We start from the raw sequence: 17,338 nt of genomic DNA, 5'->3' as shown, positions 1-17,338 counted from the left end.
ATCTTTCTGATATAGGCCTTTGTACAACCATCCTCATCTCGGTCACTTCAGTGACCTACTGAAAAGACTTTATACAGGACTATGTATATTAAGTTGATTCAGAAGATGGAACAAGCAGAGAAAAGAGTTCTTTCTTGATAGAATTATCTCATATAGGACACAATACACTTATCCAGGGATCTCTACAGGCTCAACAAACTCATAGGTGTTTTAGGTGATGGCTTGGACCTGGAAATTTTTAACAGCCTTGTGGAGGGTGGGGGGAGAATATTCTGGTCTACCCTTCTTATTACAGCTTTCCATTTCAGGATTCTGAAACCAGATTCTATTGTTAAAATAAAGAAGATCCACATAAGAAGGGGTTCTCTGTAAAGAGCCTAGGATGAGGAGAAGTCCTCTCGCTGTTCCAAACCAATGTCGGGTTTGCCAACATCTAGGACACTGCTACAGATTTCACCAGAGGTGGAGAGACCGAACATGAATGCTTGTATTTGACTGAGTGGCTAGTTAGAGTACATTGATTAAGTTATGGGTTTGTCTCTATATTTAATTAGCAGGAAGCTCAGCCAGCATGTGAGCACTTTTATCACAGAAAGTAAATGCAACAGCAACTGATTAATGCTCAAAGTTTTGTTTGTTTGTTTGTTTGTTTAATCGTGAACTTTGATAGAAAAGAGTTAAAGCAACCTGCTCTAAATAAGGCTCACATCACAAAAGCCCCAAACCATAGTCAGAGAAAGGAGGGGGAAAACAAAAACAAAACAGAAACTCTTTCTAAGTGCATGTGTGGGGGGGAGAGCACAAGGTACAGCATAAGAAATTTCAAACAAAAACTCATGCAAAGGGGGAAAAAAAAGTAAGATTGTTCATACTGCTCTTCCTGAATATTCAACCTTATAACGTGTAACACAGACTAATGCTGCTCCCTGCAGGTGGATCATGAGCCCACATTAAGCCGTGCCAACTTCACTGAGACTCAAAATGGAGTGAAATGTTTATCCGCACAAAATGATCTTCAGGACCAGAGTCTGTGCATGCAGTTCTGCTATGCACGCATCCTCAAAACTTTGTTCAGGTAGAAAAGTTCATTAGGGGATGAATTAGATTATTCCCATGGCAAATTATTTGTTTGTATAGGTCCAGGACCTCATCTTGACTTACTGATGTTCCTTCCTAAACAGTCCATTGTGCTTTTGCAAATAAAACAAGAAACATAAAATATTAAGGGCCAAGCATGGCCTTTAGTTCACACACAAATTTATTAACTTCACCATAAGATTCTAAAAATGGATAAACTTAGGTTTGTTGGTTGTTTTTGTTTAAATCTTCTCAGGCACAAAATAATATAAAGTGCCCTTCTAAAATACACAAAGATCAAGAGCAAAATCAATCACCCTCCATGAAAACAGAATTAGTATCTTACTCTAGGACCTTATGCATCAAGCTTCAGCATAGGTTTCCAAGGTAATGATGTAGAACCCTATTTCTAAAGATTTGTAGAAGAATTGCTGCTTTAACCTTAACCACAGCATAACAAACAGTACTAATATAATGATAATCCAAACTACTAACAACCTTAAGACTGTACAAGGAACAGAGAGATACTGATAGGAATTAATCTGCCATTTTCACACATCTGCCCAAGGGAGGTATTGTAATTGCAAAAATTTACTCTTAGACTGCTGAGACGCATAGTAATTATGTTTTTTTTTTAATAGAAATAGCCACAGGTAGAAACAAATTAGGTTTTGAGAGGGGGAACTGGGCATGCATTCTAACCCAAATTACTATATAATTGTATTTATTATAAAATACTATAGAAAACCTATGGCTCAAAATTTAAATCAGAACAAAACCTTTCCTTTAAATAATCTCTTCTCCTCCAGCTATTCAACATGCATGTCTATTTCTTCATTTACTGGTATCAGCAAGACCAGTATGACTGCAGCAGCTTATCTTTACCTGAAGATCTTTGCCAATACTAGCCAAAATTTCTGAAGCTTATATTTGTTTATAGAAGCAGTTTTCTCTTGCTCTACTTTAATAAAAGTAAAGTATACTAACAAGTTGGGCAAAATCTGGAAATCTAGTTACTCATTTCTAAGGTTCCTTTCCCAGAATCAAAGCAAAGGAGGATGAAGAAAAGAGGCTCTGTCTCTGTGGTGTACATATTAAATGTATATATTAAGTGAACTGAAATTAAAGTGATCTTCAAAATTCTGGAAGTCTGTTTGAAACAAATGAGCACATAAGAGTCCTTAAAATGAACTATTTTACACTTGTAAGAAACCATTATTTCATTGCAGTCACATTATTGTGATGATGAGACGTATACTGTTGAGGAAGATATATGTAACGATGTCCAATGAATAAATAATAAAATAAATCCATCCAGTTACTTTTGCCTCTTCTAATATTCTATTCAGCTAAGCCTGAAAAGAAGCTACAGGTGTTTTAAACAGACCTAATATATTTAAAGACTTAGACAAAGTGAAGACTATGCTTTGAAGGACATACCATAAAACATTTTGTTTACCTGTATTTTTCACCCTGGAGCTACACAGCTGACTGATATGTTCCTTACCTCAAAGCCAAGGGATGCAAATTACCATGTGCTTTTTAATACCTAATGTTGTTAATAAAAGTGATTGAGTGCTGATTATTTTTACATTTCACATGACTTATACCTCCTCTTCATCATTACTCTCAGTCCTGAAGGCTGACAGTGGGATGCAGAGTTTTAAGCATGATATATAACTTGCACCATAAAACAGAAAATGAGGTCCTTCCTTACCTATACTCTTGCCTCAGGAAGACATGACCACAGAATTTGTCTCTAAACTTGAGGATTTCTAGATTTTTGTATTAAAAGGTGCAGATTGACAGTATCTCCCAAAACACTGTTACACAGCTATGTACAGATCATATATAATATATTAAAAAAATTAGACATGCATTGTTAGCTGGCTGTTTGTCCAGCTAGATAGCTCTTTTGAAACTATGCTGCTTCCACTTCCATATACCTGCACATACACATTCATACATACACAGTTATATTATCTGAAATATAGTCTAGAAATTTAAATAGTTTCTAAGGCTTCCCAATTGCCATTTTAAAAAAGCTGTTAAATTCATTATTTCCCAAGCACTCTAAATTTCACTGTGCTCTTATTGTCATTTGATCCACTGAAATGATGAAGAGATCAGAGAAGAACACACTTGGTACTTTACAGCTGTGGCTGGATAATCTTGCTCATGATCATCAAAGCAGGATTGTTTTTATGATCTTCAAATCTGCATATCAAATTACACAAGTCTATGCAAAAAAGCAAAAAGATATCAAATATTCAGACATCAGGACTATCTCAATAGAGTACTAGAGAATGTAGTTTGAGGCTAAGTGAAATGAACAGCTTTTACAGCTTTGCAATGTTTTTAAAGCAAAGGAGAGAAGCAACACCTAATAAAGACTAACAGATTCTGGGTTGAATTCTGCACATGCTTGCGCATATCAGCAACTCTGCTGCTGTAAGTAATCTATTTAATTCAGTGGTACTATTGACCTAAATTAAAATATTAACTGAATAAGTGTTTGAAGGATCGTGCCCTGTGAGACATAATACTAATGTAATAATGCATACAAAAGAAAGTTAGTTCCTATAGGCCTTGAAATTGCTTGTGTACTGATTAAGGAAATGATCCCGCTCTTTTCAGATTTGTGGAAAAACTATCATATCTCAATAGCAGTAGAAACGAAGTCCAAGTGCTAAATCCAAGGTGCATTATTAAAACTATGTTGTTCTTTCTCTTTTTTAAGTGACCTTTAAAATTTTATAGAATTTAAATACTGGCATTAAGTACTAATGGAAATTTGTTTTGCCCACTTTAGCTCACTTTTTTTATATATTCTTTTTTACTGAATTGTAGCTAAGCAATCTTAACCATAAGCGGTTGCTTAGCAATCAGAAAAGAACTAGGCAGAAATGTAGTAAGTAAAGATACTGACTGACATGTTCTGTGCTTGAATCACAGCATTCACTAAAAACAACAGAATGACACCAACAAAAGTTTAAAACAGAACTCTTAATAAAAGAATACATATAACTGTCTTTAGGAACAAATTATGCATTTGCAAGGTATAAATTGTGATTCATACGTCAGTTCTCTATAAAAATTTTTTAGCTATTATCAAAAATGCATTAAAATCCTTCAAATTTTTGATGAAGCTGTTATTTACCTTTTGTTTTTAATTCAATTGTCAAGTGTGCTTCCAATGATTTTAAAAACAGTATGTACCTACAAAGCAAGCAAGAGTTTATAGCTTTGAAGACCTGAAACTGATTTTTAATGCACCAGCTTTCAAAAAGTACAAAGGCTGCTCTCTGCTGATAAAGACAGTAAACAAGAAATTGTCCTTTAAATGGTCCCTTTAATGTTTTTTCTTTAATTAAAAATCAATCAAAAAACCCATTGCAACATTAAATAATTAAAATTAAGACATTAAAAATGTTTAAGATTTTTGGCACACTATATTCACACTAGAATGAAAACTTACGATGTTACTTTTGTTTACTTGTGTTATTTTAGACTTTCTTTGCACTGTAAACATTGTTAATCAAGAAACAAAAACACATAAAAGTAGTTTATCGCTGAATACAGTTATTTTTATTGAGTAGAAATGTTAAAAATAAGATGAAATAAAACTGGATGTTATAAAACTACTGAAGTAAAATGTTTTTTTAATACCTCTAGATTATTTTAATATATTCCTTTCCTCTAATCAGACCAAAGCCTATTTATGTAGATTAGTTACATCTACAGTCTCATTTATCCAACTTGTATTTATCCTTTGATCACAAAGCTTGTTAACTTAAATGGCCTTTTATTGTTATGATTCGTTTTCCCATAATTATGCAGTTTAACTGTCTGATTTTTTTTTGAATAAATATATGCAAACACGCCAATCATATTCAACAGTGCTATGCTAGATGCTCAATGAACTGTAAGAGCCATTTCAATACAATAAAACTGCCTGGAAGCATTCCAGGGCAAGGACTGCAAATATCAGTAATCATAGTGTCACTAGAACTAGTACAGGCAAATATAAGCGTGTCACATATATATCAATAGATTGTCTGAAACACTGCCTGAAACTAATTTCGCATGTCTGTCACTGAAAGAACGCACAATGCATCGATCAGAGGTCCCACCCACACAACGGAAATTATGCGTTTGTATCTTCTAACAATACTTTTCCTTTTACCTTTGGAGTCCTCCTTTGCCATGCATTGGAGCCTGCAGCACACAGCAAGGAACATGGATACCATTAGAAACTTTTATTATTATTATTATTATTATTATTATTATTATTATGGGTAAAAGTATTTTATGAACCAGAGAAACTCTGGTCTGATACAGAAGTGGCAAAAGCACTAGAAAGGTCTATGGTTAATGTGAAATATGGTATTCACCTGAAGGATTTTACTCATCCAGCTATCCTTTAACATGTTAAATTGACAGTAGATAGCATGGGACTGATTATCTTTAGAGCTGAAAGAGGAAATATCCCCCCATTGCATGAAAGTGAGATGCGGATGGATCTTTATGCTGTCCTTCTGTGCAAATCACACTAATAATTGGTTAAAACAATTCAATAATGTCTTTTCTTTATATGTGCAGAGACTCCTCAATTTTGAGGAGATGTCCCCAGAACAAAAAAAAAAAGAGGCATCTCCTCATTTTAAGTAAGAGATGAACTGTTCTTATGCTATTCCTTCTGCAAAGGTAACACCAATAACTCCTTGAAGCAATTCAGTAAAGAGATGCTTCTCTTGTGACCTTAACAAGCAACAATTGTATGCAGCAGCCTTTGGGATTTAGCTAGAAATACATGACTGCTTAAGGAGGTTATATAAAGCACTGTCTAATATCCTAATTAACAGGAACATTCATACGTATTTGCTTGTTCTTGAATGCAGTACTTAATACTATTTTATATAAAATTCTTAATAATGTTTTTTGACTCATAGAATTGACAGCAATTAATCCAGAATCTTCTGTAAAAAAAAAAGTCTGTGGCAAAATAAAAAATAAAGGTTGCACTAAAAAGACCATGACAGATGTATTAGGAGGGCTTAGAATGCACCCTGGCTAAGATTTATGTCAGGATGTATACTACTCAGTTATATCCCATCATATCAGCAAAAGCCACACCAACTAGTTAATCTCCCTGTTTTCCCCTTAAAAACATAAGTGAAACAAAGCCCTTAAATGTTTCTTATTCAAAAAAACTTTTCCCTGAAATGATTTTGTCACTCTCTTCCTAGTACTTTTTTTCTTTTTTCTTTTTTCTTTTTTTTGAGTGTGTGTGTTTAGGTAAGAGCCCACAGTCCCCTGAGAGTTTTACTTTTTGCCTATATTCTTGAACCCTTTAGCATTAATTTCACAACTTCTCTTCTTACAGCTGAAGAAGTGATACAATTGAACATATAAAGCGCTCAGGCTATCTGCTGCAAAAATTTGTCCCAACCATTCTACTCTGGCCTTTTGACATCAAAGGATTGCTTCTATACTTTTAAAGATAAAAACAGAGCTGTGTTTCTGCTCCAGTCAACAAATCATTGTTTAAGTTCCTTTCACAGAAAATTTTTACCTGTTGGGAAATACTGGTACTAGCAGCAAAATGTCTTTTCTTTTTATGTTCAGGCACTCCTCAATCTTGAGGAGGTATCTCTAGACTGCTGCCATGAATCCTATATGCTTTCTTCAGAAAGAAAACAAAAACTCAAATACATGCACACTTATATAGATTGAATGTCCTGGTAACAAAACCTAAAACTAATTTTGTGAGGCATTTTAACTTTTGCAGGAATATTAAAGGAAAGAAAAATTAAGCAGGATTTAAAAAAAAAAACATAAATGTAAATATTGCCTGGTAAGTTAACATTTCCTGAAGAGGAAGATGATGAAAAAGAAGAAAATTTGCTGCAAACAAATAAGAAATGTTCCGTTTAAAAACAAATCTCAACTGGTTTACAGCCAAAATTTTGTGACTTGGGCAAAAATTCTTTTTTGTGACATTTTTGTCTCATTAGAGAAGCAAGTTTGTATCTATGATTTCTTTACTTCCAAATGATATTTGCAAATAATTCACATGTACCTAATGATGATTTACCATGTAACAGTATTTGTTGAATCTTAAGAATAGTGGTGTATTCTGTACACTTTTTAAAATATATGAAAATAATATGTTCAGCAAAATGTTCAATGGAGTCTTTGATTTCTTCATTCAGCTGCACACCTGCTCATGTTACTGTTCAAATTGTATCTATAAAATCTTCTAAAATCCAGTCTCCTCAACTGTTGTTTGTAAAGAAGCTGTAAAAAAAATCACAAAAGGCTGAAGTCTAAAAACAAAGACCCACTTTATCCCACTATTCTGAGCTGCATTCAGTAAAAATCTTGGTCACAATTTGGTCCTGAACCATTGAAATCAGTGATGAAGTCAAAATTATGCTATTGACAGAAATAGGAGTAGGCCTGTGACTTTGCGTCCATGTGGGGAAGGATAACAGAAACTTGGCCATTTTATTATTATAAGACAACTCATCAAAGGATCAGTTGTACAAATTACACTGGTGATTGCACATTCACATGAATTTTCCCATTTAAGACTTAGCAGTGAAAGCGAGCACCAACATGAGGAAAGTTCAACTTTAAGTGCTGTTAAGAGCTGTGGTCCAGTATATAATGCATGACTTGACTCGTATCTTTTATTTTAACTGCACTAACTTTCTTCAGCCCTTAGACTTCTCCTTTAGAAGGCAGCAAATTCTATGAAGACATTATTATTCTTAGTTTATTGCTTAATGACAATTTATATTCTAGCAACATCATTTTCTTTCTTATAATACCAGTATTTCCTACTTCAACCTCTTAAATTGTCTTTCCCTCTGTTAGAATTTTTTATTGCTTAATCCTATAGCATACTGAGCATTTGGAGCTCATATGAACCTCTGCATATCAGGAATGATCCTTTTGAATGGCATTGCTATAAACCATACCGATAAGAAGATCAATACCCAGTTCAGCAGTTGCAACGTAAACTAGGAGCCCAGTCCTGCCTCCTCTGCTTATTTCAGCAGCCAGGGTGGATACCATAGGGAGCTGTAAATTGTCGGATCTGGTCCTAAAATGTATGCACTTTGTGTCATAGTTTTATGCAGTGTATCTTGAAAAAAAAGAAGTAATACTTTGCAAAAAAACATAGAAAAAGTCCATCTTGCAATTCTTACACAGCCAACCCTGGTATTGACTTCAATAAACAAGTAAACCTAAAGCTACAGAACTATGTAACACATTTAACACATTTAAAGGAATTATTTCACAAGACATATAACCTTACCACACAGATTTGAAAAACTATCATAATACACCTTAGCCAGGTGGTTCCAAAATATCATCAGATGACAAGTTATTGTCTTTAGTTATGGGCCTAGAACATGTAGCTGGGAAATCCTAAATTTGGGGAATTATAATGTACAAACCTGTGAACCTGCAAATGTGCAGAACTCCCCCATCCTCCCTTCGGTGTGTAACGTTAACTTCTACCAGCTCTACTGAGAAAAAGTAACATTCCTCATTTGCAGAAGAAGAGATGACAATCAAAATCGATACATCTTTTGAGACAGGAGTTTAAAACACTGAGAACAAATGCAACTTCTGTAAGCAAAGCTGGTTCTTCTCATATTGCAGCAGCTGCACTCTTCTTTCTGCAAATCCTGACCACTGAAATTTCTGAGCAGAAGTTTCTCAAGGCAAACCATGGAAGAATAGTATATCTAATAAAGAACAGCATGAATATAGTTTATGTTTTTTATTTCCCCTGAAGACTGTATTTTCTTAGATACTACTAGACACCTGACGATGAGGCTGCACTGGGACTTGGCAGTAATCTGTTGACACATCATAAACATCAGGTGCCTGAAGTGTTAAGAGTGATCTGTACTTTATCTTAAAATGCTACAGGACTGCTTACTACTGTAAATGTGGTGATTGCCAGCTTGAGAGCTTCTTGTAACACATTTTGTCTCTTTTTGTTGTTGTTTAATAAAAGCCGTGACCACTGTTTCCATTATATTCACTCCTGTCTCATTCCTGATATATTTGCAAATCTCTCCACACTGCATCACAAGTATAATAATAAATAATCTCTAGGATTATCAGTATGACTTGCATATGTAAACAGTTTTCTTACACTTTAAAGAATCAGTTTCTAGAACCTATTTATTTAAAGAGCCTGCTTGTTTTCCTTTATCCATCCACACTTTTATTTGCTGGAAACTTGAAGGAAAAGAAACGGTGGCTTGTTCTAAAGAAAGACTTTCCTATGTTAACATGAACTGATTAACACAGAACTTTTTAATAGGAGTGATATGAACATATACGCATATGTTTATACATGATGTTGTGTTTTATGTCTGCTTCTTCAAACACAGAGCAAAATCCTGTTTCTCTTAGTCAGGTGAGTAGGCCAGCTTGATTTACTCGCCAAAATGAGATGAACAGAATTTGCCTGGTAGTCTTTAAAGTCTAGAATCAATAAAAAAAATCTTCTTTCAGTCATGTAGAAATTCCATTGTCTCCTGCTTTCTCCTTTTTCCCCAGTGAAAATGTCTATTTTGGATCTTAAGTGATTCAAAGCTTCCAAAGAATTTTGAGTCTGGCAATGAGGACTACATAGCACGGGTTTATATTTAAATATTTTTTAGCTGAATTGCCCTTTGGAAGTACTGTTTCTAAAATATGCTTAGAATATGATTGCTGAAGTTAAAAACAATGAAACGTGCTAATGTGTAGTTGTTGTTCTAACTTCTCAGCTCATTGTTAAACACTGTTCTTTGTATACACCAACCTTAAGTGTAGACTAAATCACAAATGGCCTGATTTTCAGAGGCCCGAAGCACTTGCCAGTCTCTTGTATCAATAAATGCTCGAAGTATTCAGTGTCCTTAGCTATTTATCCAAACTTCTATATGTATATAGCATATGCATATTTAAATCACTGAATTACTATACCAAAGAACTTCATTGTTTCATATAAGTGACATATAAAGCCATCACAAACGCTAAAAAGGAGTAAAAAAATAAGTTGTTAAAACTTGTGACTAAGGTATAACAGAAGTCACTTAAAGAGAGACAAGATTACATTGCTCTTATACATAATCAGGCTGTATTTTATTCAGCTGCTGGTCTGTTTAGGTCAGCCTGAAACCCATAGTCACTAAGTAGCACTTTACTCCACAGGTATTCATTGATTTTAATTGAGCTATCTGTAGGATAAAATACTATTCAGCAGAAATAAGGGAATCATACCTTATTGACTTTACTGGTTCTTACCGCAAAGCAGAAAAAGTGTTATGCACTCCTAATAAGAGTGAGAAAATCTGGATCTTATTGAGAAAGCAATTATTTATTTGATTTTAAATATTTATAGAATCAGTTGAATGTACTAAGTAATACAGCAGATTTAAAATATATATATATATAAAATTTTTAATAACAATCTCCTGCTAGAGAACTCTGCCGTTAAATACTTGCTGAGAAAATGAGAGTGAAGGAAATCAGTTCAGTTGTATGAATTATATAGTGTGGGATTATTGTGGTTCAGTAATATTTCTGAAAAAAATAAAATGAATATTCGCTAGAGAACACTTACACAATTGTTTAGCTCTGCCTTACTGAAGTAATGAAGAAAACTGCTTTTTGGAATTGATTAATGAAAGGAGATGATACAGCAGCTGTTTGGATTTATATCTTTTTTTTCTGCTGGCTGTACCTTTGATTCCTAACTGAGCAATTTACTCTTCCAGAAACAGGTTTCCTGAAGCGATTAAGGATATATTAGATCCAGAGAGAGGACTCATCACTTACTCTTTCTCTATAAGTTTGCAGTTTGAATTTTACATGATCTAGAAGTACAGTACCAGACACAAAGTAGCATCTATGTTCTAAGTGCAAATTTTATATAAAATTTACTCTAGGGATATGGAGATGTAGAATATAAAATGTATTTTAATAATACAAAAGTATAGTGAAGAGGATCAGATTTCTCCACCTAACTACTTTAATTCTGGGTCTTTCCTAAGTAGAGCCCAACTACTGTATGTCATATGGTGTATTTGTTCTTTGAATATAATTACAAAATACACTGTTAATAGTATGTTCAAAGGGGTGTTCACTAGTGAAAAATGAGTGTTTCCTAATCTACTGGTTAAACCATCTAAATATCCAAAACACTCTGTGTAGATACTAAGGGAAAGCAAAAAAATAAAATATTAGATATACCAGTATGTGCTAGGAGGAATTATGGTTAACATTTGCTACGGTTGCCATATCGAAAACTCTTATAGAAACCACAACACACCTTTTTAAGGGAGGAAATTCCTCTTTTAGCTTTATATAGATCTCAAGAAAAAAAAAATCATGATTGATATTATACAGTGAACACTGTAAAAAAGGAATCATAATTTCCATAGGGATTTTACACTACAGTTGAATCTTTACTACTCAGTAGCATCAATACATGAATTAATTGCTTTATATAGACATTACATGGTTGTAGGAAAGTATAATTTTCTATCTTTTAGTAACTAGTACACTCATCACTTGGGAAAAAAAAGAAAAAAAAAAGAAAAAGCATTCTGACCACTCCATTTTACAGTAGAAAAGTTGACATTACTTAAACAAGTGTCATTGAAAATTATTTGTCTTTTAAAGCATGAATTATAAATCAAATTATCTTCAGTTGTGCCCTAACCTAAACTCCTTCCTGAAGTGTCACTGTTTGTTAAAATCTATTTCAGATTTTAAGTATTGCTCTACTCACCTAATTGATAGCAACACAAATTCATGACAGGCATAAAATGAAATTGTTTCTGTGACACAACTCAATAAATAGTGGGTTGAGGATTAGTTCACAGTGACATTGTACAGACAGCTTTTTTTTTTTAATTTTATCATAAATATTCAACTTACGGACAATCAATTGCTAGAATTTTGGTTACTTAACTTGCCAATTACTAGTGGCTACTTCTATTTAGTTTATAAAATTAGATGCAGCTGGCAACTAGAACATTCGATGTTCACACGCTGCACAGTATGATAACTCAAAGGTATTATGAATTTTCTTTTGATACATCAAGTGTCTACAGTGCAACTTCTTTCCCACTAGCTGCGTACACAAAATGAGTCTGTGTCACTTCTCATACACTCAGCTCATTCCCCTATGACTCAAAACAGCATATTAGGAGAACCACAGGACAGAACAGATACGACATTTCAAATATATTTAACAGTCATTATCCAGAGCCTGCATTCAATCCAAACATTAACAGAACATACCTGTAGTATTTGAACATTAAGATGCATTAATCATGAAGTAATACTTTATATTAAATCAACTGGAGCCAAATTCTGCCCTCACTTTCAGTCTGCAAGTTCACTGCTCTGGAATATGTCTTCTGAGTTTGCACTTTAAACTATCTGCTAAAAATTAAAATGGTCCAAATGCTGCCATTTCTCACATTCATAAAAGTCAGTAAGACAGTGTGGATATAACTGACAGCAGAATGCAGCCTAGCTGTAATTTCTGAGCTTTGGTAGAAAACAGAGCATGTAAGTCTTTCACTATAAAGCAATAATCAATATTGATTCAGGCTACTGGAAATCTGACTAGTTGTTTTGCTGTTTTATGACAGGATGTGAGTTTTGTTAACCTTTGGGGGTAGGAGGGAATCACCACATACATTTTTTTCTACTTGACTAAGCAAAATTTTCAACGCTGAAGGTTTGGTTGTTTATGGGGAGAGGAGGAGGCAATGGGGCCCCAATGATACTGTTCTGTGTCAAAAATAAATATTTATGTATATATATTCTGAAGAAGGAAATTAAAAAAACTTTTAAAAACATACACCTTGGAAAGATAGCTCATATTTACATACAGGACTGGAGGGCTATAATACACTGTTGCAATAGATGTCCTCAGTGTGTAAAGTTTCTCCCATGTTCTGTTAGTTACTGCAGATGACATGACTGCTTCAGATACGCCCTCCCCCTTCTCCACCCCAAATCAAAGTAAAGCAAAATCTGTAGATGATCCCAACTCTGTCTGATGATTTTCTGGGAAAATACCCCAAAGTGCCCCAAATGCATGAAATGCCTGCCTGCACTCTCACATGCACCTCTTTTACAGTGCTGTAACTCCATTTATTTCAGGGCAGATTTACTTTTGAGTCACACAGGAAACACCAGTGTGACTGCAGAAGCAGACCCACCAGTGTGATCTGCTTCCGCTTTTATTTTTTCAAGTCCACCTCTCTCAAGTGACTTGTGTTGGTCCCTTCAGTGGTGCCTTACAGCAGATTTCACTGCAGACAAAATGTAAAGTTAAACCAGCGTCTAAAGTGAGGTCCAGGGTATTCTAAAAGTCTCCTACCTGAATTATGGACATCCGGCTCGGGGGAGCCTCGCTGGCGTTAGTCCCTTGCCCTGTGAAGCTGGCGTGGCAGCCCACATGTCCCTGGGGTACAGTCAGGTTGTTGGAGGCGGGCTTCAGGTACATCACCTCAGACCTGGGAGAGCTGAGGGGCAGGCGGGTCTGGTAATCAAAGTACATGGGTGAGGTGGCCAGGGATGGGCTGCTCACCACGTTCATGACATTGAGGGGGCCCCGGCTGTCCTCGCCCTCACTGGGCACCAGCATAATGTCATTCTTGCTGATCTTCTTCTTCTTGCCCTTGCCCCCTCCACTGCTACTGCCTCCTCCTCCCCCGCCACTGCCTCCCCCTCCTCCCAGCTGAGGGTGGCTATACTCGGCAATGCGACAATTATAGGTGCGGATCTCCTTGTTCTCTCGCTTGCACTTCACGGCAATAGTGATCATGGCAGCCAGCAAGATGATGGAGACAGTGCTCAGGGTCACGATCAGGGGCAGTGACAAGTCCCAGTGTGGTCGCCGATGCTGCTCACCATTCACCTGCGGCTCGCCAGCCTCGGGCAGGGGCCCAGCCAAGGCCCTGACAATGAGCTTGGCCACTGCGGAAAGGCTGGGCTTGCCATGGTCACTGACTTTTACCACCAGCTCAGCCACAGGGCTGAGCTCCTCCCAGTACGGGTGCAAGGTGCGTATCTCACCACTAGTTGGGTCCATCTCAAAGAGGTGCTCCTCATTGCCTTCCACAATCTCATACGTGAGGCGCCCGCTCTCTCCAAAGTCACTGTCTAGGGCACGGACGGTGCCCACAGGGTAGCCCACACCAGCGTTGCGAGGCACCTGCAGCTCGGCGGTGTCATTGATGAGGGCGGGCAGGACAATGAGAGGTGCATTGTCGTTGACATCTAGCACAGTGACACGTACCGTGGCATTACTCTCACGGTGGGGCAAACCTGAGTCCTTGGCCAGCACATGAAACTCAAAGTGCTTGGTCTGCTCATAGTTGAAGCTCCTCAAGGCATAGATAGCACCATTTGTGGGGTTGACAGAGACGTAGGTGTAGATGGAGACATCGCCAACGTGCCCAGGCAGGATGGAGTAAGAGACTGTCCCGTTTTGGCCCAGATCAGGGTCCTGGGCCAAGACAGAGCCCAGGTACTCTCCGGGGATGTTATTTTCAGGCACCTGCAGCACATAGAGGCTCTTACTGAAGTGGGGAGGGTTGTCATTCTCGTCAAGGATTCGGACAGAGAAGGACTTGGTGGAGTTGAGTGGGGGGTTGCCCCCATCACGGGCTACGATGGTCACGTTGTACTCATCCTGTGCCTCACGGTCCAGAGGCCGGTCAGTGACCACAGTGTAGAAATTGTCATAGTTCTCCTCCAGGGCAAAGGGGACGGCACCGGGCCCGCCGCCACCGCCCAGCACCCTGCACTGGAGCTGTCCATTCTTGCCTGAGTCACGGTCGGTGACCCGCACCAGGGCGATGACAGTGCCTGGAGGGGCAGCCTCGCTCAGTGCTCCCTGGCGAACGGAGACAAAGCCGATGGTGGGTGCATTGTCATTGCGGTCGATGAGGCGGACAGTGACCTTGCAGTGTGCAGGGATAGGATTGGGCCCGAGGTCTCGGGCCTGGACGTCAATCTCAATGAGGCCGTTCTCCTCATAGTCCAGGTTGCCCTTGACACGGATAAGGCCACTCTGCGGGTCGATGCTGAAGAGGTCACGGACGCGTTCGGGCGCGTAGCCACTAAATGAGTAGAGCACCTCCCCGTTGGTGCCCTCGTCGGCATCGGTGGCATTGAGGTCGATGACGGCAGTGCCCAGTGGCGCGTTCTCTGGTAGCTCCACCACATAGGAAGCAGCCTCAAAAATGGGGCTGTTATCATTGGAGTCAATAAGGCGCACATTGATCTGCACGGTGCCCGAGCGCGGTGGGTCACCACCATCCAGCGCGGTCAGTACCAGGGTGTGGTGGCTCTGCTCCTCACGGTCTAAAGGCTTCTGGATGACCAGCTCTGGGAACTTTGTGCCATCTCCGCGGGACTTCACGTCGAGGGAGAAGAGGCCGTAGTCATCACGGGTGAGCAGGTAGGTGCGCAGCCCATTGTCCCCAGCATCTGGATCATGGGCACTGGTGAGGGGGAAGCGGGTGCCCGGTGCAGCATTTTCCGAGATGTCCATGTCCACCTGGTCAGAGGGGAAAGCCGGCGCATTGTCATTCAGGTCCTGGATCTCCACCTTGATCATGCAGATCTCCTGGTCGTTGGCGAACACCTCGAGTGACAGCTGGCACTTGGCGCTGCGCCGGCACAGCGCCTCACGGTCAATGCGCTGCTTGGTGTAGAGCAGCCCGCTCTCGCCGTCCACATCCAGGAGGTGCGGGGCCGAATTCTCCAGCACCCGGAAGGTGGACTTGGGGCCGCGGCCGCCGGGGCCGCTGCCGCCGCCGCGCTCCGGGGGCAGCAGCCCGCCGCCCACCGTGCCCGGCTGCAGCCGCGCATCGCGGCCAATGTTCCCGATGACCGTGCCCGCTCCCTGCTCCTCCGGCACCGAGTAATTCAGGTTCTTCAGCGACAGGGCGGGAGCCCAGCAGAGGAAGAAGCAACAAATGGAAAGGTACATCCCCGTGCAGGGGGTGGGGAGGCAGCAGCTGCAGCGGCGACCAGGGCTGTCCCCGTCTTCTGTCTCCTGCGCTGGGTTTATTCTTCCTCCTCCTCTCTCTCTCTCTCTTTTTTTTTCCTTGCCTTCTAGCTCCCCACCCCTATATTTTAAGTTCCTGAACCTGTTGCTCTAAAACATCTGCAGAGACACAGGATGAGAGGCAGCAAATAGACCATGTAGCTCGGAGGGAGGGAGCGATCGGGGGGCGAAGGGGGGGGGGGAGAGGGAAGCAGCTTCGGCAGCGTTTCAGTAAGCGCTTGCCGTGCTTACGATCCCCTCGCAGTTACTTCGGCTGACCAACTTCGGCAGTGAGAGGAGGAGGAGGAGGATTTCAAAAATCAGAAAATTTTGCAAAAAGATCTTGTCCTCCGGGTAGGCGAAGCGTTCCCGATCCTTGAATCTCCGATGTACAAAGGATAATAAAAATAATAATAAAAAAATCGGCGGCGGTGGTTGTTTTTCTAAAAACGGTCAAAAAGATTTTTTTTTTTAATAGGTGTATTTATATATACATGGGAAAGGAGGTGGCCACAGAGCTGTAAGCAGGGGGGAAAAGCTTATTTGCTACTCATCGCTTGTGATGCGATTGATGGTGTGGAGTGGGGGGCGGGGGGGGCAGGAGAGAGACGGAAGGGAAAGAAAGTCTCAGCTTGTTGTTGAAGCCCTCTTCGTGTGCAGTGAGAGGCAGTGAAATGTCTGATTGCACCGCGGGGTTGTTGGTTTTCAGGGAGTGTTTTGCTGCATTTAGAGATCTAATCTTGCATTGCTTGCGGCGGCGAACTACATCTCGCTGCCATCGGTATTTCCCCCTCTCTGTCTCGTACGCACTCACTCTTTCCTTCCCGAATCAGAAGACGAGGAAACGGGAATTGCAGTGTAGAAGGGAAAACACAAAACGGGGTGGGGGGAGAACTAGTGTTCGGATTTGTAGTTTCCTTTCTCTCCCTCTACTACCAGCTTCCTACTCTTCCGTGGAGGGGGAAAAATAATTGAGAAACCCACCAGCTGATCGTTATCATTAGCAATAAACATATATTTTGAGAGAAATCGCAGGCTGTGCTCAATCAGATGCACACTTGGGTTTCTTTAAGACAGGCCAGTAGCCGCCGCCACCACCACATCCTTTCTCTCTGTGTATCTATGCGTGTGTGCGTATGTGTGTCTGAGGAGCTGCACTTTTCT

The 17,338-nt window shown here is 39.3% G+C and overlaps 1 protein-coding gene across 1 annotated transcript in view; it reads right to left on the bottom strand.

The window, feature by feature from the left end:
• Window positions 1–16,194, bottom strand: part of PCDH17 (protocadherin 17) — an 86,686-nt gene extending 70,492 nt beyond the window's left edge. Inside the window, exon 1 of the mRNA XM_067292600.1 lies at window positions 13,496–16,194. Coding sequence (XP_067148701.1) covers window positions 13,496–16,117 — 2,622 coding nt within the window. The 5' untranslated portion in view covers window positions 16,118–16,194. The remainder of the gene's footprint in view (window positions 1–13,495) is intronic.
• Between the last annotated feature and the right edge of the window lie 1,144 nt (window positions 16,195–17,338).

This window comes from Apteryx mantelli, chromosome 1, assembly GCF_036417845.1.
Source record: "Apteryx mantelli isolate bAptMan1 chromosome 1, bAptMan1.hap1, whole genome shotgun sequence".
Lineage (NCBI taxonomy): Eukaryota > Metazoa > Chordata > Aves > Apterygiformes > Apterygidae > Apteryx > Apteryx mantelli.
The sequence above is the reverse complement of the archived record's forward strand: the minus strand, read 5'-3'. Positions and strand labels throughout refer to the sequence as shown.